The sequence below is a fragment of the Mytilus edulis genome, chromosome 10 (genome assembly GCF_963676685.1).
Source record: "Mytilus edulis chromosome 10, xbMytEdul2.2, whole genome shotgun sequence".
NCBI lineage: Eukaryota > Metazoa > Mollusca > Bivalvia > Mytilida > Mytilidae > Mytilus > Mytilus edulis.
Window position 1 is genome coordinate 435,149 of NC_092353.1, and position 26,619 is coordinate 461,767.

A 26,619-nucleotide genomic window follows, 5' to 3' on the forward strand; every position below is an offset into this window, starting at 1 on the left:
TCTATGGGGAATAAGTTGTTGCAATGACATTTTTTTTATTTATGTATAGTCGCTATATAGTCTTCTTGACGCTTCTCGCTAAATTAATTATATTGTCGCTTCTTATCGCTATTTTAATTTTATTGTCGCTTCTTATCACTTTTTGACGCTTCTTGTCTTTAATTAGTGGAACCCTATTCAGGAACGATAATTTCATATTTTACATAACTGAGACCGAAATAACTATAACGTCATACGGCTTCACGTACAGAAATACTTTAAATTGTATATTATGCAATATAATTCACGGTCAGTCGACTTTTAATTATAATATCATGTTATATCAACGAGTGAAATGATTTTAAAATATCTTTAGATCGCAAATAGTACTCGAAATTGAACGGACCTCTTTCCACGCGGAATTCGAATAATGATAGTTTGTAATCAGATTGACTGCTTATAATGCAAAAGACACATTAATAAACAGATTTTTAAAACGAACAATACACACTGATCGTTTCTTTATTTCCCAATGTAAATGAAAGGAACAAAAACCAATACATACCACAAAAAGTAGAGGAGAAATTTAAACATTTCCGGATCTATTTCTTGCAAAATGACCCCCAGCAAAGATCTGCGTAAGGAAAGACTTGAAAGTCAGGCCTTAAAGCACTGCCTTTAAAAATCTAAGTACATGTTTAGATTCAGCATATCAAAAAAGACCAAGAATTCATTTTTTGTTAAAATCAAACTTAGTTTAATTTTGGACCCTTTGGACTTTAACGTAGACCAATTTGAAAACGGGACCAAAAATTAAGAATCTACATACACAGTTAGATTTGACATATCAAAGAACCCCAATTATTCAATTTTTGATGAAATCAAACAAAGTTTAATTTTGGACCCCAATTTGGACCAACTTGAAAACTGGACCAATAATAAAAAAACTAAGTACATTTTTATATTCAGCATATCAAAGAACCCCAAGGATTCAATTTTTGTTAAAATCAAACTAAGTTTAATTTTGGACCCTTTGGACCTTAATGTAGACCAATTTGAAAACGGGACCAAAACTTAAGAATCTACATACACAGTTAGATTCGTCATATCAAAGAACCCCAATTATTCAATTTTTGATGAAATCAAACAAAGTTCAATTTTGGACCCTTTGGGCCCCTTATTCCTAAACTGTTGGGACCAACACTCCCAAAATCAAACCTAACCTTCCTTTTATGGTCATAGACCTTGTGTTTAAATTTCATAGATTTCTATTTACTTATTCTAAAGTTATGGTGCGAAAACCAAGAATAATGCTTATTTGGGCCCCTTTTTGGCCCCTAATTCCTAAACTGTTGGGACCTCAACTCCCAAAATCAATCCCAACCTTCCTTTTGTGGTCATAAACCTTGTGTTTACATTTCATTGAGTTCTATTTACTTATACTAAAGTTACTGTGCAAAAACCAAGAATAATGCTTATTTGGGCCCTTTTTTGGCCCCTAATTCCTAAACTGTTGGAACCAAACATCCCAAAATCAATCCCAACCTTCCTTTTGTGGTCATAAACCTTGTGTTAAAATTTCATAGATTTCTATTTACTTAAACTAAAGTTATAGTGCGAAAACCAAGAAAATGCTTATTTGGGCCCTTTTTGGCCCCTAATTCCTAAAATATTGGGACCAAAACTCCCAAAATCAATCCCAACCTTCCTTTTGTGGTCATAAACCTTGTGTTAAAATTTCATAGATTTCTATTCACTTTTACTAAAGTTAGAGTGCGAAAACTAAAAGTATTTGGACGACGCCGACGACAACGCCGACGACGACGACGCCAACATCATACCAACATACGACCAAAAAATTTTCAATTTTCGCGGTCGTATAAAAAGAAGAAGAAATCAGATAAATTGCTTTACTACTGTGTTAGACATATTACATCAGTAAACAGTACATGTATAAGAAACAAAAGTCATACATTAAGCTTCTATTTACATTTAATGGAAAATAAAATAATCATCTGTGTATGTTGTTTAATTAAAGGTCTGGTAGAAAATTAGGTAACACATTTTCATCAGATACAAGTAAGTCATGGATTTTCTATTAACAACTGTGTGACTCTGTTAACATATACAGTGTACAATTTAGAGATACCCGGTAACTGCATTTGAAACTTTGCAGACGTCCATCTGTTGTTCTACTGTCACAAATTAAGTTTACCTTGGGAAGCGTAGCTGAGATAGGTTAAAGCATATTTGCAACAGTAAAACTTGGTTGTAGGCAAAGCTTCAAAAGCATTACAGTTGATCTCCATTCTAATACAAAATAAACAAATAATTCAACTTTAGTCATTATTTCTGTGATAAACAAATAATTCAACTTAAGTCATTATTTCTGTGTAAAATTTCCATTCTAATACAAAATAAACAAATAATTCAACTTTAGTCATTATTTCTGTGATAAACAAATAATTCAACTTAAGTCATTATTTCTGTGTAAAATTTCCATTCCAATACAAAATAAACAAATAATTCAACTTAAGTCATTATTTCTGTGTAAAACTTTCATTAAACATAAATTCTGCATATCAGATATATACTGAGTCACTTTTCAAATTAAAAGTATAAAATATTGTAAGCAGATATGGTGTGTAAATTTATCAATATAAAAAACTAAATATTGGGACTATATTTTCACATAAAAATATTCACTGTAAATTCAGTTAGTAATGCTTGCATTTAATATTGTGATTGTTTGAAAATGATTAAAAATTCCAAGATTAATCATTGTGATTGCAGAAAATGTGGCATACAAATAAGGTGATTAAAAATGTTTAAATGTCCATACAAATAGTGTGATTAAAAATGTTTAAATGTCCATACAAATAGTGTGATTAAAAATGTTTAAATGTGCATTTTGGTTTTTGAGAATCTGATCCTTTAGCAATTTTTGCAATAATAAAAACATCGAAACATTATTAAATTGACAGTAAATCATAAAAATACAGGCATTGACAGGAGTTTTTGGTTTCTTTGAATACTGCTTGTTTTTAAATTGAAATATAAAACTAAATAAAAAATTAAAACACAACATAGTCAAATAAACAAAAATAATACTTTTTATAATATAACTTTTATGACATGGCACAGGTATATAGGGTAAAAGTATAAAAGTAAATGGTTTTGTGTCTATAAAAATCAATTATCACGCTTAAAAGGTAAATTTTTTAAAGCTATACCCAAGACCTTAATACAAATCTGAAGATAAATTTACTCCACATGAAATGTACTTGTATCTCAGCTATATTGCACATTTTAGACCCCCAAAAAATAAACCAGCTTCTCTGAGTCCTCTAGTCGTTTTAAAAAAATATGATAAATTCAGATTTTTTTTTTACAACCAGAATTTCATAGGAAAAACTAAAACAATATTCAACTGGTATGGTTTTCCAAGGGGAATAAATATGGCAAGATATGTTTACTGTAAATTATTAAGAAACTGCGTCGATTAAAACATCATACCAAGTCCTGCTTGAATTTGTGGCATTGCAATGATACAAAGAACATATTCAAAAAGCTTGAAATAGTGGCATTGCAATGATATGAGGAACATATTCAAAAAGCTTGAGATTCATATTTAACGTAAGAACACAAAATTGGTAGCCACTATTTGATTTAAGATGTAACTTAACAAAGTTTTAACATGGATAAAAGGTAGCAAGTATTTCAAGTCATGTGACCTGCCAATCATTATTATATCAACATAATATCTTAAAATATAAAAATAACATAATTGCACTGATTCATCTGAACACAACAAAGTAACATTTAAATACATTAAAAATTTAAATATGTTATTGCAAGAAAATAATCAAGGTACTATAAAAATGTCTACAAAATATTTTCTACCAAAGAGCTGTTCCATTTCTTAAAAGTCTGGTCCGAGACCACAATTGTCGTCCCTTGTTTTTCGTTGTCCACAAATGTAGTCCCTAGTATGGACAGTGTGTAACTAGCCATTTTTTTATACCCTTTCCAAATGTATTTCTCCATGTTTTATGCCTCAAATATCAAGTCAAGGGATGAAATGACACTGTCAAAAAAGTTGGTGAATTGTAAAGTAAAGCAGTGATTTGGTCCAGTTGAAAAAGGTTATAAATTAGCACTTCGGAAGATGTCAAAAGATTTCAAGACCTCCTTAACATAAAATTGTCCATATTTTGAGTTAAAGCTGATGACCTTTTCTATTATTTTGATATAATTTGTGAAAAGAAATGCACTTCAAAATAATTGTGGTCTCAGACCGTTTATGTGGCATGGGGCAAAGTCTTTTCTATTCTCAATATTTTTGTATGTATATATAATTTTCCATTTTTTTTTTTGCCTAAAATTGTAACATTGGAATTCAGACAGATACATGAAAACTAGAGGCTCTTAAGAGCCTGTGTCGCTCACCTTTGTCTATGTGCATATTTAACAACGGAAACAGATGGATTCATGACAAAATTGTGTTTTGGTGATGGTGATGTGTTTGTAGATCATACCTTACTGATTCTTCTTGCTACTTACAATTTTCTCTATCTGTATTGAACTTGGCCCTTTAGTTACAGAGAAAAACATTTTGTAACAAGAATGTGTCCAAAGTACACGGATGCCCACTCGCACTATCATTTTCCATCTTCCATGGACCGTGAAATTGGGTAATAATCTAATTTGGCATTAAAATTAGAAAGATTATACTTTAGTGAAGATATGTAATAAGTTTCAAGTTGATTGGACTTCAATTTCATCAAAAACTACCTTGACCAAAAACTTTAACCTGAAACTCCCACTTTCATTTTCTATGTTCAGTGAACCATGAAATTGGGGTCAAAAGTCTGATTTGGCTCTAAAATTTGAAAGATCATACCATAAGCAACAGGTGTACTAAGTTTCAAGTTGATTGGACTTCAGCTTCATCAAAAACTATCTTGACCAAAAACTTTAACCTGAATGGACGCACAGACGGACGTACAAACGGACGGTAAAACAAACGGAGCCACAGACCAGAAAACATAATGCCCTCTACTATCTAAGGTGGGGCATAAAAACTTACCAAAATTTACCAAATTAATGAAAATTGTTAAAAATTGACTATAAAGGGCAATAACTCCTTAAGGGGTCAACTGACCATTTTGATCATGTTGACTTATTTGTATGTAGATCTTTTAAAATTTGCTGAACATTATTGCTGTTTACAGTTTATCTCTATCTATGATAGTTTTCAAGATAATAACCAACAAGAATGTGTCCAAAGTACACGGATGCCCCACTCAATCATTTTCCATGTTCCATGGACCGTGAAATAGGGTAAAAATCTAATTTGGCATTAAAATTAGAAAGATCATATCATAGGGCACATGTATACTAAGTTTCAAGTTGATTGGACTTCAACTTCATCAAAAACTACCTTGACCAAAAACTTTAACCTGAAGCCAAAAACTTTAACCTGAAATTTGCACTATCATTTTCTATGTTCAGTGAACCGTAAAATTGGGGTCAAAACTCTAATTTGGCATTTAAATTAGAAAGATCATATCATAGGGCACATGTATACTAAGTTTCAAGTTGATTGGACTTCAACTTCATCAAAAACTACCTTGACCAAAAACTTTAACCTGAAGCCAAAAACTTTAACCTGAAATTTGCACTATCATTTTCTATGTTCAGTGAACCGTAAAATTGGGGTCAAAACTCTAATTTGGCATTTAAATTAGAAAGATCATATCATAGGGCACATGTATACTAAGTTTCAAGTTGACTGGACTTCAACTTCATCAAAAACTACCTTGACCAAAAACTTTAACCTGAAGCCAAAAACTTTAACCTGAAATTTGCACTATCATTTTCTATGTTCAGTGAACCGTAAAATTGGGGTCAAATCTCTAATTTGGCATTAAAATTAGAAAGATCATATCATAGGGAACATGTGTACCAAGTTTGAAGTCGATTGGACTTCAACTTCATCAAAAACTACCTCGACCAAAAACTTTAACCTGAAGCGGGACAGACGGACGAACGGACGAACGGACGAACGGACGAACGGACGAACGAACGGACGGACGAACGGACGCACAGACCAGAAAACATAATGCCCCTCTACTATCGTAGGTGGGGCATAAAAACAACTAAATTTCTTTAAAAATTACCAATTTGGTGGGGGGGGGGGGGGGCAGCAACCCAACAACCAGTTGTCCAATTCATCTGAAAATTTCAGGGCAGATAGATATTTACTAGATAAATAAGTTAATACCTTGTAAGATTTGCTTTAAATGCTTTGGTTTCAGAGTTATAAGCCAAAATCTACATTTTACCCCTATGTTCTATTTTTAGCCATGGCGGCCATCTTGGTTGGTTTTGCGGGTCACTGGACACAATTTTTAAACTGAATACCCCAATGATGATTGTGGCTAAGTTTGGTTAAATTTGGCCCAGTAGTTTCAGAGGAGAAGATTTTTGTAAAAGTTAATGACGACGGGCAATGATGGACGACGACAGACAACGCCATTTGCCAAGTGATGGGAAAAGCTTACTTGGCCCTTTAGGCCAGGTGAGCTAAAAATGAACAGTGGTTAAGAATCCATTACATTAAATTCAAGAATATTTACACTTTTTTATGAAATGGTAGATGCAATGCTATATGCATCAGAATTAAAGACTAAATTTCATTTATCAAAAGACTTTGATAAAATTTGGACCAACTTTGATAGTTTTCTGTAAAATATATAACGACAATAACCAACAAAGAAAAGAATAAATTATCAATCTTAAGATGGGAGGATTTCAAACATGAAATAGAACAACGTCACTCATAACAGAAAATTTATCTCTTGTATATTCTTGATATAAACACCACCATGGATATGAAAACATAAATACATCTCTTATAAATAAATACACGACAATGGATTTTAAATGCACCTCTTTTTTAAAAATGGATATGAAAACATCAACAATTTTTTTATGAATAAATCAAAAATCCCGAAACATAAAAAAACACATTTACAGATATCAAAACTTAACAACTAACAACATATGATATAAAAGGCATTGAAAAATGATATAATACAACATGTATATAGATATGAACATCCTATCAAACAAAGAAGTTTGCTTTTTTATATCTAAAACTGCCCCTCAATAAAGCACCCAGAGGACATGTGAAATAGTGTGCTTTTTTCAGTTACGGGAAGGTTTTGTGAAAATAAGAATCTCCAAATTTCAATTTAATAAATTCTTTCTAAAAATGTATTCTCTTTCTAAAGCATCTTTTGTTTGTTTTATGAGATGAAAACAGAAAAACATCTCTTTTTTTAAACAAAAACAACCTCAAAATTTAGAAACTTCATCTATTTTTAAAGAAAAGTGACATTTTCTGTCCTAATATGGGTGGAAACAAAAAATCAATATAAATACCATACATTATAATTTCACACTAACTAATATTAGAATACTGATAAATAATGTATTAGTTTTAGACCACTAAAAATGTCCCTTTTTCTAATAGGTATCCTACAGTTATCAGGTGACTGAGCTACCATAGGAAATATCTTACACTTATTTGAGCTTATGTTGTACAGCAGCAAATATGAAAAAGTAAATAATCAGATCATATTAAAACTTACTGGACTAATCAATGTTATTTAGTTTGTATGAACAGTATGTTGACAGACAGTATTATCCTATGGGACTTCACACATCAGTCTCTTCAATGGGCATATCAAATATATCATCCGAATGTGATGTGGACAGTCTTAATTCAGAGTCTTCTTCTGCTGATATTGACCCATGTGATCCATTCCGCTGAACATGTGTTGTTGACATCCTCATATCAGAGTCTTCCTCCCCTGATATAGACCCATGTGACCTATTATGCTGATCACGTGTACATATAAATGGTTGATTACAGTTAACATCATGAATGGGAATTAAGTCCTCAAACACATTATTTATGTCTTGTAAATGAGCAATATCTCCCTGTTCCTTAGATCTCCTCATCTTATATTTATCTGACAAACTTTGTAGATAAGAATCGGACTGAGAACACTGGAGAGGTTTCTTCTGTATTTTCACACATTCAGAGTGTGAAACTTTTAACGGGAGGTGAATATTTTCACTTTCTTGTTCTATTAAATGGTTCATTTCTGATGTTTCTGAGCTGTCACTCATCATTTCCTCTGGTTCCTGGTCGTCTATAAAGTGTGGATAGCCTAGTCCTGCAGGGGAATAGAAACAGTTAGGACTGCCATATTCTACTTGATAGTTACTTTCTACAGGTGAATGTCTGTCAAATAATTGGTCGTCAGTATTGGTACTATCGGTACGCTCAGTCACATGACTATCTGTCACGTCTGACTGATCAGTCATCACATGATCAGAATTATCACTGGTTTTTGATTCTTGTTTAATAAAAGGCATGTCAAAGCTTGTTTCATTAGGAGATTTGACAGTTGGTGATTGTTGTATAGTCTCTAACGGACTTTGTAATGATTTCCGTAAGCTGTCACGGTTACTGCTAACAATGTTTTTCAAACTACCTGAGCTTGCTAGGCTTGACCGGTCTGATAAAGTTTCTGGACTTGCTAAAGGTGCATCTGTATTTTCATTCAGGTTTAAGGTCATCTTTGGTTTATTTTTAGTAATAACAATATTTCCTTCAGCATCTAATGAATATTCATTTTCATTATGATAGTTACTCATATCATAAACCGGTAAATGACTTAAAGATTGATCTGCAATCTCTGGTTCTATCAAGATATCCACTTGTCCTAGACCTAGCACAGAATCAACAGAAGGCGTTCTATTGTTTAATAAATTCTGACGTTCATCTTCTGTTAATGTTCTGATAGGTTTTGGTGGAGCAACATTTACTAAAACCTGAAATAAAATAATACACTTAATCATTTACATTGTAACACACAAAAAGTTAAATAGCTAAAACATGTCTCCCCTTCAGACAATGTGACATAAATAAAGCTTCCTAAGTCTATGATTGCCTATGATAGAAAATCAATATTTTTAAAACTTCAAATAGTACTTTATGTTCATGCCAAATAAGCAAAAATAACCTCAGCATTATTTGACCTTTACAGAAAACTAAAATTATGGGATTTCTTTTCAGTGACTCAGAGGAAATTCAGCGAAAAAATCAAAAAGTGCAAATATGTCTATCATAAATATTTTGACTGAAATGGATAAAATTTTAATGGAATCATATTACTTTCAGGTCTAAATAACAACTGGTACAAAACTAAAATGGAACTCCACTACAGTCTCTGAGTTACTGTGGATTCATTTATTTTTGTGGTTTTCAGTAAAAAGTAGATGTTCGAAGATATTTAATTTCATGGTTCACCTATAAAATCAAGTAGATGTTGGAGGATATTTAATTTTATGGTTCACCTATAAAATCAAGGACAACTGGTATCAAACAAATAACAGTGAATTCCCACTCTATAATTGGGAAAGAGGTTATTGAAATAAAAGAAACCCAATGGCCTGATTTATGATCAGATATACAAATATGACTGACGTAGAACCACATCATACAACTATTACTAAATAACAAGCTCCTGACTTGGGACAGACAGAACTGTATTATGTGGTGTGGTTGAACATCTTTGCAAGCACTCAACCCTTCCCTTTCCTGGTCAAATAATGGAGTTATTATGTTTTTGGGTTGCTGACTAAATTACATTTAGCCACATTTCATTTCATTCATTAAAATTTGACTGAAATAGTTTATGTAGTTTTGTCAATATAATACTTGTTTTTAGATATCTTTGTGCTGAGGTCACATATGTGTAATTCTAAATGATTACTACCCCCAGAGGATGTTTGATTGACCTATTTAATTCAGTATAATTTCATTAAAAGGTGCTAGAAAGCACTTTATCTCTACAAATAGTATAAAGAGTAGAAAAATCAACCATACTCCTAAATAGTTTCTAACCCGATGAAGAATTGATTTTACAAAGAGTGAGGTCATTAACATTTGTAGAAATGGCAAAATATGTGCAACTATTAAATAAAATTATCTCAGTTATATTCAGATCCCTAAATAAATTGTTTCTGTTCTTGTTATCAGTATTAAATGTTATATAAACCAAATATTTGTAATTGTGTAGTATATATTGTAACATCAGCATATCAAGGGAAGTAATTCAATATATTTTAAGCAGTAGACAAGTTTAAATTTACCATGAAAGACGACCACATCTATATAAGTCAATACACAAAGAAATATAACTGTTTGTTGTGTTTTTATACCGCGGTAAATATTTTTTCTATAATGTCTGGCAAGCTTGTAATTTTTCATAAGTCAAAAGAATATTTAACTTCAAAGAACTCTATATATTCATTTCTTAATTTGGCGTATAAATGTTTGCATACGCTGAAACTTAGTTTTTCCCTTTTTAAACATATTTATCTGTTTTTTGCGCCTTTTCTCTTGTTGAGAAAATTCACTGATTAGATCAACACGTATATTTTGCATTCATGATATGTTATTAAATAGAGTTATTTTTTTATCGAACCTTTTTATTCAGTCGAGCTTTGGAGACCATGATTTACATGACAAGTTAAGGTAGCACTACATTCTAACAGTGATTTTTTTAAGATATTTTTTTTTATCACATATAATTTTGAAGTAAATATTATTCTGCACAATTTAAAATAATCCCAAAGTCATTATCACATCACAACAGGGAGCAATTTGATAATGAACTTATAACTACTATGCATACATCAGGAAAGACTATTGGTGATATGCAATTAAAAGTACAAGATGATCTCCAATGTGTTGAAAAATGGTGTCATGAAAATAGCATGTTCATAAATGTATGGTTATAAGTACAAGACAAAGGCTGCGTTTAAATCAAGCAGAACCAGTTCTAACTATTGAGAATAATATTCTTCAAATATCATCAATTGAAAAACTTTTAGGTGTTAGAATTGACTCTAATCTGTCCTGGACAGGCCATATTAATTACTTATGTTCATCAATTTCATCTAGACTTTTTTTACTCTCTAAAATCAAGAAATTTCTAAATATTGATCTAAGAAAATTATTTTATAATGGTTATATTCTCCCACTGATAGATTATTGTTGTATTATTTGAGTGGTTGTGCTAAAAATGAGCTAGTTCCTATATTAATCCCTGATCACAAGATAAATAGTGTGGTCTTATCTCATTGTATCATGTTTATTGCAACAAAAGTAATTTATATTACATGTAAGTAAACAGAGAATTCAAAAGAGAAAGATATGAAAAGGAGAAAATCTAAAGGGAAAAAATCTAACCAAATTAAACAAAACTATATGTATGGATAAGAATGTGAAAATATCTTTGAAAGCCTCTGACTTTTAATGTTCTTACTACAAACAAGAAGAATATCTCTGAATCATCTGTTAGGATTTTAGGCATTTTAACCAATTTTCAGTTTATGTGAAAGGAGTACCCCTTTTTGGCCTCAAAATATAGCAGCTTTATAAAATTGTTAAAATGTAAACTTTTAATTATTTATTGGAAAGTAGAATGCTTCTGCAACATAGACATGGGCTGTTTTTGACAATACAACGCATATATATCTGGTACTAGCATCATTAAGTCATGCTAAATTACTGAAATCTTCACAATTATAGCATTTTAGTTAAATTTTAGACGATTTCCGTCTTAAATGAAAGTGGCCGCATTTGTGTTCATTCTTAATATTGAAATGTAAGTTGTATTTGATGATAATACATAACATATATAAAGGTTGAGGATGAACACAAATGCGGCCACTTTCATTTTTGACAAAAAACATCTGAAAAGTGGCATTTTTTGGCATATTTGATAGATTTTTTATATCTAAGCTTGAATCGGAGCATTTGTAATGACTTCATCAATTAAAATATTTCACATAAGCTAATTGAATCAACTGAAATAGACACTTAAGTGTTTAAAAAGTGTTCAAAATCTTTCGTTAGATGAACCTGAAATTTGAGGCCAAAATCGGTCCTTACTGGACCTACTACTTTATTGATTCCATAAAACTCAAAAATCATGTGGAACAGTCTATTTTCAGGACGGGTATGGTCTTGATTTTTTTTCTGAACATGTCTTTTATTGCATAATTTTAATGTTCTAGCTAATTTCATAGTATATTTCTTTTTAAAATACAAATGAAAACCATTCTTTATAGTGACAATATTAAATATTGATTATATGCAGCTAGTCATTCTTGTTATTCTCTTATCTTAGATTTTCTGGACAAAGGAGGAGCTTTGTCTATCTATAACCACTTCATCACAGATGTTGGTCAAATCTGTGACATCAAACTCCCGCCAAATGCCAAGTTAGTGTTGGTCATTTTACACATAATGCAAAATTCACAGTATTAGAGCATCAAAGACACAAAGTGTGTGGTTCTATTGGTAAAATAATGGTGTCAGAACACTCCTGGGGTGTTCTCTGTTGAATTTTTGTATTGATGTAGCATTTATAGGGGTTCTAAGGGGGGAATTCAGTTTTTAGGTCATTTCTCAGAACAATTTTTCATGAGAATTGTTAGCAAAAAATTAAAATAGAAACTTTATGGGTACCCCTTTTGGTTTGACTTTGATACATGTGATTAAAAGGAGTATTATCTACAATACTGTGTCCCAGTTTTTGGATAATTTGTTTCCAAATGAATTTATATATAGGTGTCCAAAGATGAAAGGTGATGTGAGGTTTGGCACCTAGCAGTTAAATCAATATATCTTCTTACTGGAGGCATATATCAAAAATCTGAAACACGGTTTCGTAGTTTGTGAATGGTTGGCTAAAGTGATGAAAACTAATTTTTACTACCATTTGACCTGAATGTGCCATTTTCATCCAAGTTGGAAGACCACTTTTTGGGCAATTAATGAGCTATATTTTGAGATTATTCATACCAAAAATAAATTTATCTACAGATTAAGAAGGACTAATATTTCAGCTTTAAAATGAGTTAAAGATTTCAAAAATCCATTGAGTAGTTTTGGAGAAAATGATCTTTAAAGACTGTTGGTTGGACTGTAGTGTTACATTTAATAAACTGATCAGTACAATTTCTCATCCCAAATTGCTTTTTGTTTTATTTATGTATTATTAAGACAATCTTTATGCTCGTAGTATAGGGAAGAAAAACATAAAGTAATAAAAGTACTAGGTAAAAATCAAATAATGAAATGTGTGTTAGGCATCAGAAATCCATGTCATTTAGTACTTATTTCCTTTAAAAACAATAATTTTCCTAGTTAATATGGGATTGATCCAGGATTTGAGTTTAAGGGGATCATGATGACCTCAATATGATATTTTGAAATAATTCAGAGTTTTCTTCTTTCTAATGGGTGTGTCAGGTGACTAACTGCTCTGTTGTGACCATGTCTCTATATCATAATAAGCAACACACAGCCCTAACTTAAAAAACAAACTCCATACGAAAGATTATATAACTTTGAGGTTTGTCATGAGATACATTAAGTGTTTTTGTTTCAGTATTGACATGTAAATAACTAGTAAATGGAATATGTGTAATTTTGTTTATAAGAAATGTATTTAAAACAAAAATAATAGAAAACACCAGTTTCTTTTGATTATCTCTCTCAGCCTAGAAGAAAGAGATCAAATGTTGTTTAAATCACTAGACAACAGCAACCAAACAATACCAATGACCTTCAAGAGCGTACAATTACCATCAAACAATTGGATTTTTGTTTATACCTTCTCCAATGCATCCATAACATAATCAGGCATATGGTCGTTTATCATTGTAGGGGAGACAATCACTTCATCAAAACTTCTGTTGTCAGCCCAGATAGCTTGGTACACAGGTTCATTATTACCACAACATAGACTTGACCTGTTAATAAAGAATAAGATCTTTTATAAAGCATGCATTTTCACCTCTATTTACCTAGATTTATCAAGTACATACATGACTCAATGTACGAAAAAACAGTCTTGATCTAAATGTGAAAATAATTCAGTTTATAAGTTTGATACCCCTTGGAAAAACAAAGATTTGCCCATCTTGTGACCCTACTTATTGAACCTAAGGACTACAAGAGGCTGATAGGTGTCTTGGCCAGAGTGATATTCGGGAGCAACTTTACCAACAGAGTGATATTACTGAAAGATAACAGTTCCTTGCTTTAAAAGTAGTGTAAGGAAGCTGGCTTGTCATGTTTTGGATTTTTTGTCAGATTTTCGGAATCCTCTGGATTTATCCATTTGAATGCCTTGAAGAAAAATTATTTCTAGTGACCCCCATTTTTCTTTTCGTAAATCTTTTACATATATAATGATAAGCCATCTGTTAAAGTCTTATCAAATTTTAATTATTTTTTAATAGTTTTTTAAAACTTAAACTTGTCAATGATAAAGATCATAAAGCTATGAAGTCCAGAGAGAATATTTTCCTGCAAAAAAGTCACTGGCTAATATCTCGAAAACAAGCACGGTGACCTATATTTCTTTTTTGCTCTTTGGATTCCTATATTAATCCCCTATCAGTATAAACTAGTGTTTTGAATAGTTAATCATTTTGAAACTGAGAAGCGAACTTCCTTAAGAAAGGCTATTGCACAAAATGCCAAAATTCTACATTAATGATTTTCATCGTTATTGACTAAACAAACAAGTAGAAGCTATTTCAGTAAACTAACCTTCAGCTTCAGAAAAATCTTACAGTAGAAGTATTTCTGTATGGTTAGAATTTTTCTGAGCTTTTCATCTCCTTTGATTACAGGTGTGTGAGTGCAGAAAGTCGATATACTGGTTTTTCATATTAAAAAAACTTTGCACATAAAAGTAATCATTCAAATGCATTGCTGATGAAACAAATTTTTTTTCTATGTTTAAACAGTTATACATCCTTTACATCCCTCATCAAGGTCAGTTATACATCCTTTACATCCCTCATCAAGGTCAATTTATAAAGTGTTATATACATCTTTATACTTGTCAGTTGCTAAGATATTCTTACCCATTATTTTTAGGATGACTCCTCACCACATGTATAATTTTACCGGGAGGATACAGCGGTGTATGAGCTACGAGTGTGATGTCATCATCTGATGGATGGGCATGGAGATTTCGTTCTTCTATTTCATTTCGGACTTGTTCAAGGTTCATCTTATCTGTCTCAGAGGAACCACAACATATACCTTTCATTATTATCTTCCACTGTAATACAACATTTCAGGTTCAGAAATTGACCAATTACACATATTTCAGAAGGTTGTTTGAGAACGAAATATTCTAATGTTTATTAACATAATAATATGTAACTAATTACAAGTATAGAAATATCATATGTCTTTCAGCTTGCTAGAAATCCAGCAAATTTTGTCAACAACATGGCATAGTATTTTTTGTTTTTGATATTATATTTTATCTATATATTTTTTTTAGAAGCCTGTTGAAGTGTCAGTGTGGTTTGTCTGTACAATTGTATGGAAGGCTGTTCATGTCAAAGTAACACGTTAACATTTAACGCGATAAAATCACATTTAATGTGAGGGGCTCAAGGTAGATTAGCGAAAGCTAATTGAGTCACCCTCTTTAAATAAAGTCATTACTTACTTACTTACTTACTTACTTAATGCAATAAATAAAGTTTTAACACGTTAAAACAAGACTTTTAAAAAAAAGACCTTTATCTTTTAAAATAAGATAAAATACCCGTCGCACTGGCCACATGTGTCATAATGAATCACATTTTCGTGTTAAATTCAACACAATTATGTTGCTACGATACATTACTTTAATGCGTTAAAACCTTATTAACGTGTTAAAAAATCGTTTCACGCCTTAAAGCATGGTAAGATGGAGTTACGGAATAATTTTGGTAACGAATACTATGATCTGTTCGCATTATTTGGAGTATCATGGTGTCCTGAACATTACAGACGAGGAGGATAATGAAAGTATTACATTTAAGAGATAACTGTATTGTATTTGTAGCTTTAAGGACGTCAATCAGTAGTTTTACTGTTGGAAATTTAGTTTACCTGGCGACACGTAGCGGAGACAGGTTAACAGTATTTGCGACAGTTAAACTACCGATGGACGTCCGCAAAGCTTCAAATACAATATAGTTATCTCTATTCTATTGCAAAACAAGTTCATAATTTAATTTCAATCATTATTTCAGTGTAAAATCTTCATCAAAGAAAATTCCACGAAAAGATGTTATCTTCCTTGGTCCCTACACTAGGTGATGTCATATATATGCTTCCGACGTCAAACATAAACACCGGGGGTTTTCTGGCTTCTGTGCCGCTTCAGAATGTGATGAAATTTGATAAAAAGAAGATTTTAGGTGCAACATGCGAGTTTTTTGGCTTATTATTGTACAAATTACATGTCAATACATTCAGCAATTCAAAATGTCGGCTTCCTTAGTTAAAGACAAGGAGATAGAGAATTTTACACTAACTGTCATCCAATCGGAACCATTGATACAAAATAATCGCATTAGAATTTGTCTTCCTCTCAAGATTAAACCATTCTCTTTAACAAATGAGATTTCTAAATAGCAAACACTGTTTGTTAACTAGAAACCATACAAGTTCTAATGTTCTATTTGTAACAGGTATCTTGAACAACATGAACTCTGATACATCGTTTTACACGATTTTCTACCAAAAACGAGTGCTGCAAATGAAATTATATCACAAAAAACACAATTTAAGAAGATGACACCAATCCAAAGATAACATTTAGCACACTCGGAAATGAATTACAGCTTTCAAGGTGTAGCATTGGCTCACACCCAACAGCAATCTATAGAGCATCCAAAAAAATTACTAGTGTAAAACCATTCAAATAGGAAAGCCAACAGTCTAATCTATAAACAAGAGTGCACACGCTGAAATGTCTCGCCTTCTTTACTAATTATTGATATTATGTTGATAGTCCTAAGTATAAAACTTTATTAAAAACTGTCACATAAACTTAGCATTAACCAAGATAACTAAACAAAGACCAATGAACCATGAAAATGAGGTCAAGGTCAGATGAACCATGCCAGGCAGACATGTACAGCTAACAATGCTTCCATACAACAAATATAGTTGACCTATTACTTATAGTTTAAGAAAAATAGACCAAAAGACAAAAACTTAACACTGAGCAATGAACCGTGAAAATGAGGTCGAGGTCAAATAAAACCTGCGGGACTGACATATAGATCATAAAATATTTCCATACACCAAATATAGTTGACCTATGGCATATAGTATTAGATAAAAAGACCAAAACTCAAAAACTTAACTTTGACCACTCAACCATGAAAATGAGCTCAAGGTCAGATGACATCTGCCCGCTAGACATGTACATCTTACAATCATTCCATACAACAAATATAGTAGATCTATTGCATAAAGTATGAGAAAAACAGACCAAAACACAAAAACTTAACTATAACCACTGAACCATGAAAATGAGGTCAAGGTCAGATGACACCTGCCAGTTGGACATGTACACCTTACAGTCCTTCCATACACCGAATATACTAGACCTATTGCTTATAGTATCTGAGATATGGACTTGACCACCAAAACTTAACCTTGTTCACTGATCCATGAAATGAGGTCGAGGTCAAGTGAAAACTGTCTGACGGGCATGAGGACCTTGCAAGGTACGCATATACCAAATATAATTATCCTATTACTTATGATAAGAGAGAATTCAACATTACAAAAAATCTGAACTTTTTTTTCAAGTGGTCACTGAACCATGAAAATGAGGTCAAGGACATTTGACATGTGACTGACGGAAACTTTGTAACATGAGGCATCTATATACAAAGTATGAAGCATCCAGGTCTTCCACCCTCTAAAATATAAAGCTTTTAAAAAGTTAGCTAACGCCGCCGCCGTAGCCGCCGTAGCCGCCGCCGCCGGATCACTATCCCATGTCGAGCTTTCTGCAACAAAAGTTGCAGGCTCGACAAAAACTAGAGGCTCTCAAAGAGCCTAGATGGCTCACCTGATTCTACTTGGGTTTTTGAAATCATATAAAAAGATAAAATTTGGCTACAAAGTAACAACACTTGGCCAGCACCTCATTAAGAAAGGAACATTTATGCTATGTTTGGTTTCTTCAATTCAGTGGTTCTCTAAAAGAAGACATTTGTATGTATTTCCCATAGGGTCCTATGTTAAACCAAGTCCCCCGATGGCGGCCATCTTGGATGATCGATCAGCTACAAAGTAACAACACTTGGTCAGCACCTCATAAGGAACATTCATGGCATGTTTGGTTTCATTCAATTCAGTGGTTCTCTAAAAGAAGTCATTTGTATGTATTTCCCATAGCACGTTGATGAACCCTGTTTTAACGTTTTAAACCTTCATTTAACGCGTTAATTCTTATTTTAACCGATGAGTGATTAAGGATGATAATATTAAAAATGTACTGAAAATCTGTTAACTTTATCGCGTTAATTGACAAAGTAATGACACACGTGGCCATTTCATTTAGGAAGTTTTGAGTAAAATCTGACCCCTTAAAATGTTGTTAAGGTGAAAGAAGAAAGTATTTTCGATCATTGCTTGTACTGCGGTGCTTAATGCATTAAATAATTAAATAACACGTTAAAACTGTATTTATTTTATAGTTAAATGTAATTTTATCGCGTTAAATGTTAACATGTTACTTTATCCGGTTTTTGACATGAACAGCCTTTCATACAATTCTTTCAATCCATATTGTGACCTTTTCTGTTGGGTTTTTCTGCACATTTGTCTTGACTAATCCTGTGGACTTTTCTGTGTGGTTCTTATACTTTTAAGAAGTCCTAATCTTTTACTGTACTGTACTTTTTCTATGTACGTCCTATAAATTTTTGATTGCCAAAAGTTCTTCAATAGCCTTTATCACATGTCTGTCTCATTTATGTTTATGCTACATTCTGTGTTTAATAATTATTAATAACTCTAATAGAATTGTCTCTAAAGAACATTACCTTTGAGTTATTACTCATCTTTATAACATTGATTAAATCTGTACGCAGTACTTCCATTTGAAACAGTCCTATTCTGTAATACAAAAATACACAAGTCAAAGGTTATAGGGGGGAGGTAAGAATTTAGCAGGATAACCCATGACCTCTTGTTGTAGCATACACACCTGAAGTACTAGAGGTCATGAATTCCAACCCTTAAAGGGCAAAAGACTGTCTTGTTTTTGTTAATATGCCTTTTGATTGAGTTAAGCCATTAAAATTGATATTTCATAGTGTGTCTTTCTATGTTGTGATGTTACACTATTACTTAAGATAAGGGTGAAGGTTGGCATCTATTAAAACACACTGCACTTGTTTGCACCTGTCCTAAGTTTTGAACTTGGTGTTAAGTTGTTGTCATTTGATGTCTTGATGTGGTTCATACGTATTTCTCGTTCCTTATTTTTTATATAGATTAAAATGTTGGTTATCCAGGTTTTTAAAATGGTTTTACACTAGTCATTTATTTTAGCCCTTTATAGGTTGCTGTTCCATGTGAGCCAAGGCTCTGAAGACTGTACTTTGACCTATACTGGTTTTCTTTTACTTATAGTGACTTTGATGAAGAGTTGTCTCATTGGCACTCATACCACATTTTCCTCTATTAATTTTACTTGACTGCTTCATTGTATAACAATTTATTTCAAGTTACCCTAATGTCTGTTGTATACACATCAAATATAAAAAAAAATAACTACCTTGGTACAACATCTTTACCCACGACAACAGAAGTTATAAAGGATTTGGTCTGCTCTACACAAGTTTCACTAAAATATACAAAACATGTCATTAACTTTTACTTTTGAAGGTGTACTAGCATCTTTGATGCATTCCTGCCAACTTTTGAAAAGCTAGTGTGTGACCACATCTCTAAGTATACAATGTTGGCAGCGTTTTATGTGTATGTACTCACTCTTGACGACCTTATCAATATTTAAATGTTTCCCTACCAGACAAAAAAATGTAATTTACCTTAAAGATTGCTCCATATGCTCTATACAAATGTAAAATTAGCATTTTTACTTCTGAATTCATTACATGATTATTTTTAACAAGTTATCTCAGACATCTAACTGACAATGACAAATGCTGTACAAACCTTAGGAGGTCCCCAGGAGGGGAGTAATTGTAACACTGTAATCCAGGATATTCTTGCTGTAGTATACAAACCTTAGGAGGCCCCCAGGAGGGGAGTAAGCGTAACACTGTAATCCAGGATATTCTTGCTGTAGTATACAAACCTTAGGAGGCCCCCAGGAGGGGAGTAAGCGTAACACTGTAATCCAGGATATTCTTGTTGTAGTATACAAACCTTAGGAGGCCCCCAGGAGGGGAGTAAGCATAACAATGTAATCCAGGATATTCTTGTTGTAGCATACAGACCTTAGGAGGCCCCCAGGAGGGGAGTAAGCGTAACAATGTAATCCAGGATATTCTTGTTGTAGTATACAAACCTTAGGAGGCCCCCAGGAGGGGAGTAAGCGTAACAATGTAATCCAGGATATTCTTGTTGTAGTATACAAACCTTAGGAGGCCCCCAGGAGGGGAGTAAGCGTAACAATGTAATCCAGGATATTCTTGCTGTAGTAGTATGGCTAGTATGACTGCTGCTCCTGCACCTAAAGAATGTCCAACTAATACAAGATCATATCTCTCTGCTCCAATCTCCTGAAGAATAAATAGATATAGGAAGATGTGGTGTGAGTGCCAATGAGACAACTCTCCATACAAATAACAATTTAAAAAGTAAACCATTATAGGTTAAAGTACGGCCTTCAACACGGAGCCTTGGCTCACACCGAACAACAAGCTATAAAGGGCCCCAAAATTACTAGTGTAAAACCATTCAAACGGGAAAACCAACGGTCTAATCCATATAAACAAAATGTCTATAAATATAACACACAAGATGCACACCTGTATCTGTCTTCCTTACCTGGTGATTAAATCTATTGAGAATTTTGTTTGTATTCTTTTAAATTTCAGAGTTTAGTATGACGTCCATTATCACTGAACTAGTACACATTTAAGTCATTTTTGTTTAGGGGCCAGCTGAAAGCACGCCTCTGGGTTCGTGATTTTCTTTCTGTATTGAAGATCCCATTGTTAGCCTTTGTTTATTATCTGCTCTTTAGTCGGGTTGTTCGTCTCTTTGACATAATCCCCATTTCCATTTTTAATTCAATGTTCACTTTATACCCCTTCTGGCACTCTAAAATTAACCATATTAAAACAAATAAAGACATAATGAAGTCTTAACAAGAACTAGGTTAAAGTTACAGCTACAAGATAAATCTTACAGAGCACTTCCCAAATGCCTGTGATAAAACCATATCTTCTTTTATCTTCTTCTTAATGTAAACAGCTGCATGAACCATGCCCTTTAGAAAAAGAAAAAAGCCAAATTTAGTTGAACATATATGTTGTTTTGATGCTTTCATTTTTATATTTCAATTGGTCTAGAATGTTACCAGTATCTAGTTAAACTGGTAACCTGGTCTAACTGGAGCTTGTCTTTAACAGTTAGGTGTAAGTTTTAATTCTGTGTTGAAGCCATCACTATGCCTTGAGATAAAGAACACCAATATATAGTGTGTGATTTCCTTTGATTAAAGTTTTTAAGTGTACGAATTAATTTTGTGAAAGTAATTAATACATAGGTTTATTTTTTGTTGTTGATGTGTCTTGTTGTGTAATGTGATATTTCTGTTTTCCAAATTAAAATATCTTTTTGTTGTGTTGTAGATGTTTTCTGTTGATGTATCATTCCTTTATTAAAGATGTTCTTTTTTTGTTTAAATCTCACAAAATCTCCATACTACATCATTTCTGTTGTTATCTAAAAAATACTATTATGTTGCAGTGGCATCTTTTTTTCTTTACTTGATCAATTAAACTTTGTGGTTATGATTGACTGAAAGATATTTTTATACTTAACAAACAACCTTTACCTTAAGTCCATTAACCCAATCTTCCTTTATAGGGTCTAATGGTAGAATCTCAGCATCAGCCTTTAAATCTGTTTATACTTTAATAACAAACAACCTTTACCTTATGTCCAACCCAATCTTCCTTAATAGGGTCTAATGGTAGAATCTCAGCATCAGCCTTTAAATCTGTTAATACTTAACAAACCACCTTTACCTTATGTCCAACCAAATCTTCCTTTATAGGGTCTAATGGTAGAATCTCAGCATCAGCCTTTAAATCTGTTTATACTTTAATAACAAACAACCTTTACCTTATGTCCAACCCAATCTTCCTTTATAGGGTCCAATGGTAGAATCTCAGCATCAGCCTTTAAATCTGTTTATACTTAAGAAAACAATCTTTACCTTATGTCCTACCCAATCTTCCTTTATAGGGTCTAATGGTAGAATCTCAGCATCAGCCTTTAAATCTGTTTATACTTAACAAACAACTTAACCTTATGTCCAACCCAATCTTCCTTTATAGGGTCCAATGGTAGAATCTCAGCATCAGCCTTTAAATCTGTTTATACTTAACAAACAACCTTACATTATGTCTAACCCAATCTTCCTATATAGGGTCCAATGGTAGAATCTCAGCATCAACCTTTAAATCTGTTTATACTTAACAAACAACCTTTACCTTATGTCCAACCCAATCTTCCTTTATAGGGTCTAATGGTAGAATCTCAGCATCAACCTTTACATCTGTTTATACTTAACAAACAACCTTTACCTTATGTCCAACCCAATCTTCCTTTATAGGGTCTAATGGTAGAATCTCAGCATCAGCCTTTAAATCTGTTTATACTTAAAAAAGAACCTTTACCTTATGTCCAACCCAATCTTCCTTTATAGGGTCTAATGGTAGAATCTCAGCATCAGCCTTTAAATCTGTTTATACTTTAATAACAAACAACCTTTACCTTATGTCCAACCCAATCTTCCTTTATAGGGTCTAATGGTAGAATCTCAGCATCAACCTTTACATCTGTTTATACTTAACAAACAACCTTTACCTTATGTCCAACCCAATCTTCCTTTATAGGGTCCAATGGTAGAATCTCAGCATCAGCCTTTAAGTCTGTTTATACTTAACAAACAACCTTACCTTATGTCTAACCCAATCTTCCTTTATAGGGTCTAATGGTAGAATCTCAGGATCAGCCTTTAAATCTGTTTATACTTAACAAACAAACTTTACCTTATGTCCAACCCAATCTTCCTTTATAGGGTCTAAAGGTAGAATCTCAGCATCAGCCTTTAAATCTGTTAATACTTAACAAACCACCTTTACCTTATGTCCAACCAAATCTTCCTTTATAGGGTCTAATGGTAGAATCTCAGCATCAGCCTTTAAATCTGTTTATACTTAACAAACAATCTTTACCTTATGTCCAACCCAATCTTCCTTTATAGGGTCTAATGGTAGAATCTCAGCATCAACCTTTAAATCTGTTTATACTTAACAAACAACCTTTACCTTATGTCCTACCCAATCTTCCTTTATAGGGTCCAATGGTAGAATCTCAGCATCAGCCTTTAAGTCTGTTTATACTTAACAAACAATCTTTACCTTATGTCCAACCCAATCTTCCTTTATAGAGTCCAATGGTAGAATCTCAGCATCAGCCTTTAAATCTGTTTATACTTAACAAACAACCTTAACCTTATGTCCAACCCAATCTTCCTTTATAGGGTCTAATGGTAGAATCTCAGCATCAACCTTTACATCTGTTTATACTTAACAAACAACCTTTACCTTATGTCCAACCCAATCTTCCTTTATAGGGTCCAATGGAAGAATCTCAGCATCAGCCTTTCAATCTGTTTATACTTAACAAACAACCTTTACCTTATGTCCAACCCAATCTTCCTTTATAGGGTCCAGTGGTAGAATCTCAGCATCAGCCTGTAAGTCTGTTTATACTTAACAAACAATCTTTACCTTATGTCCAACCCAATCTTCCTTTATAGGGTCCAATGGTAGAATCTCAGCATCAGCCTTTAAATCTGTTTATACTTAACAAAGAACCTTTACCTTATGTCCAACCCAATCTTCCTTTATAGGGTCTAATGGTAGAATCTCAGCATCAGCCTTTAAATCTGTTTATACTTTAATAACAAACAACCTTTACCTTATGTCCAACCCAATCTTCCTTTATAGGGTCCAGTGGTAGAATCTCAGCATCAGCCTTTAAGTCTGTTTATACTTAACAAACAATCTTTACCTTATGTCCAACCCAATCTTCCTTTATAGGGTCCAGTGGTAGAATCTCAGCATCAGCCTTTAAATCTGTTTATGCTTAACAAACAACCTTTACCTTATGTCCAACCCAATCTTCCTTTATAGGGTCTAATGGTAGAATCTCAGCATCAGCCTTTAAATCTGTTTAAACTTAACAAACAACCTTTACCTTATGTCCAACCCAATCTTCCTTTATAGGGTCTAATGGTAGAATCTCAGCATCAACCTTTAAATCTGTTTATACTTAACAAACAACCTTTACCTTATGTCCAACCCAATCTTCCTTTATAGGGTCCAATGGTAGAATCTCAGCATCAGCCTTTAAATCTGTTTATACTTTAATAACAAACAACCTTTACCTTATGTCCAACCCAATCTTCCTTTATAGTGTCTAATGGTAGAATCTCAGCATCAGCCTTTACATCTGTTTATACTTAACAAACAACCTTTACCTTATGTCCAACCCAATCTTCCTTTATGGGGTCCAATGGTAGAATCTCAGCATCAGCCTTTAAATCTGTTTATACTTAACAAACAACCTTTACCTTATGTCCAACCCAATCTTCCTTTATAGGGTCTAATGGTAGAATCTCAGCATCAACCTTTAAATCTGTTTATACTTTAATAACAAACAACCTTTACCTTATGTCCAACCCAATCTTCCTTTATAGGGTCCAATGGTAGAATCTCAGCATCAGCCTTTAAATCTGTTTATACTTTAATAACAAAGAACCTTTACCTTATGTCCAACCCAATCTTCCTTTATAGGGTCTAATGGTAGAATCTCAGCATCAGCCTTTAAATCTGTTAATACTTAACAAACAACCTTTACCTTATGTCCTACCCAATCTTCCTTTATAGGGTCTAATGGTAGAATCTCAGCATCAGCCTTTAAATCTGTTAATACTTAACAAACAACCTTTACCTTATGTCCAACCCAATCTTCCTTTATAGGGTCCAATGGTAGAATTTCAGCATCAGCCTTTAAATCTGTCAACACATCCTGTAACAAAAGACCTTCACATAAGTTTGGCTGTCAGATTGCAGATTATTTCAATTACAGTACTGGTACAAACTTTCTTTGTCTCTGTCTTTAGCTTTATTTCAATAACAACATAATACTCTACTGTTTGAATGTTAACTTTTTGCTGATATTAGTTAGGGGTTTCATCAAACTCTCCTCGTCTTAAAGTATGAAAGCTACACCATTAAATCTTTTATCATTCCCTTTGATTTTACAGTCACTGCATTAATACAATTTATTCAGTAAAACTAGTTCCCTTCTTTATGATTGTAAAGCCACAGTTCCAGAAGACTTACCTGCAACGATAGAGTCCCTCTGATACAGATAATCACTTTCTTGTGTTTGTGGTCCAAAGCAACATAAAATGGTGTTTCACCAATCTAAATATAAAAAAATATAAGAAAACCAAACTTCCTTCCAGTTAACTGAAAAATAAACTCACCATTTTTTATATGAGTTTATTTTTCAGTTAAGTTCTCAATTTGTGGTAATTGTTATTGTTCATGGTTATATATAATAAATTTTGCTACAAGATGTCTTATACAAAGATGTTAGTGTGGTAAATGTCATTTTTGATTAGCCTTTTCTAAAAATTAATTGAACTTTTCAACATCACAAATGTCTTTTCTGAACTTCAGTGATTAGATAAAGTCATCCCATTAATTCATCAATAAAATGAGCATAATTTTGAAAATCTTTTAAGAATATTAATATTTTTGCCATTATACTCCTCTTTTGATACTATAATTAATTTTCAAAGAAGAAATGTGTACATACATCAACATGGTAAGTCACATAAACCAAATCTGCTTGTTTCAGTCCACTCAGGTGTAACAATGCCGCAAAATTACACTGACAACAATTATCATCAATTAATTCTACTCCCTTAGGGTGCCTCAATCCACAACAGGAACAACAACACCTAAAATACAATTATCATCAATTAATTCTACTCCCTTAGGGTGCCTCAATCCATAACAGCCACAGCAACACCTACAATACAATTATCATCAATTAATTCTACTCCCTTAGGGTGCCTCAATCCATAACAGGAACAACAACACCTACAATAGAATCAGCATCACTGTAACTTTTAAAACACAAAACAACTTTTTGATAATTGAAAATAAAATATCAATATTGATTTAATTCTGTACCTTTCTGATGATGAACTATAATTGAAACATAATGTCATGAATTTGTTCTTAAAAAATCTTCTCTTCTATAAATCATTGTTACAACAAATGAAATCTATAAGATCCCACATGTATATTTAGTTTTTTATTAGATAACACACATTTAAAACAAAATAAACGTGTTTTGATTATCAAACTTAATCC

General features: G+C 32.7%; 1 protein-coding gene across 2 annotated transcripts in view; it reads right to left on the minus strand.

Moving 5' to 3' along the window:
* Positions 1 to 6,215: 6,215 nt before the first annotated feature.
* The window catches only part of LOC139493078 (diacylglycerol lipase-alpha-like), a 73,545-nt gene continuing 53,141 nt past the window's right edge, over positions 6,216 to 26,619 (minus strand). Inside the window, exons 8-17 of one of the 2 annotated variants that reach the window (XM_071281223.1) lie at positions 26,057 to 26,201; positions 25,576 to 25,659; positions 25,181 to 25,258; positions 21,339 to 21,419; positions 20,564 to 20,706; positions 19,737 to 19,805; positions 19,000 to 19,072; positions 15,013 to 15,212; positions 13,749 to 13,887; positions 6,216 to 8,889 (exon numbers count right to left, since the gene is read on the minus strand). In XM_071281223.1, the coding sequence (XP_071137324.1) occupies positions 7,705 to 8,889; positions 13,749 to 13,887; positions 15,013 to 15,212; positions 19,000 to 19,072; positions 19,737 to 19,805; positions 20,564 to 20,706; positions 21,339 to 21,419; positions 25,181 to 25,258; positions 25,576 to 25,659; positions 26,057 to 26,201 (2,197 nt within the window). In that variant the 3' untranslated portion in view covers positions 6,216 to 7,704. The remainder of the gene's footprint in view (positions 8,890 to 13,748; positions 13,888 to 15,012; positions 15,213 to 18,999; positions 19,073 to 19,736; positions 19,806 to 20,563; positions 20,707 to 21,338; positions 21,420 to 25,180; positions 25,259 to 25,575; positions 25,660 to 26,056; positions 26,202 to 26,619) is intronic. The other variant, XM_071281222.1, reaches the window with a different exon arrangement.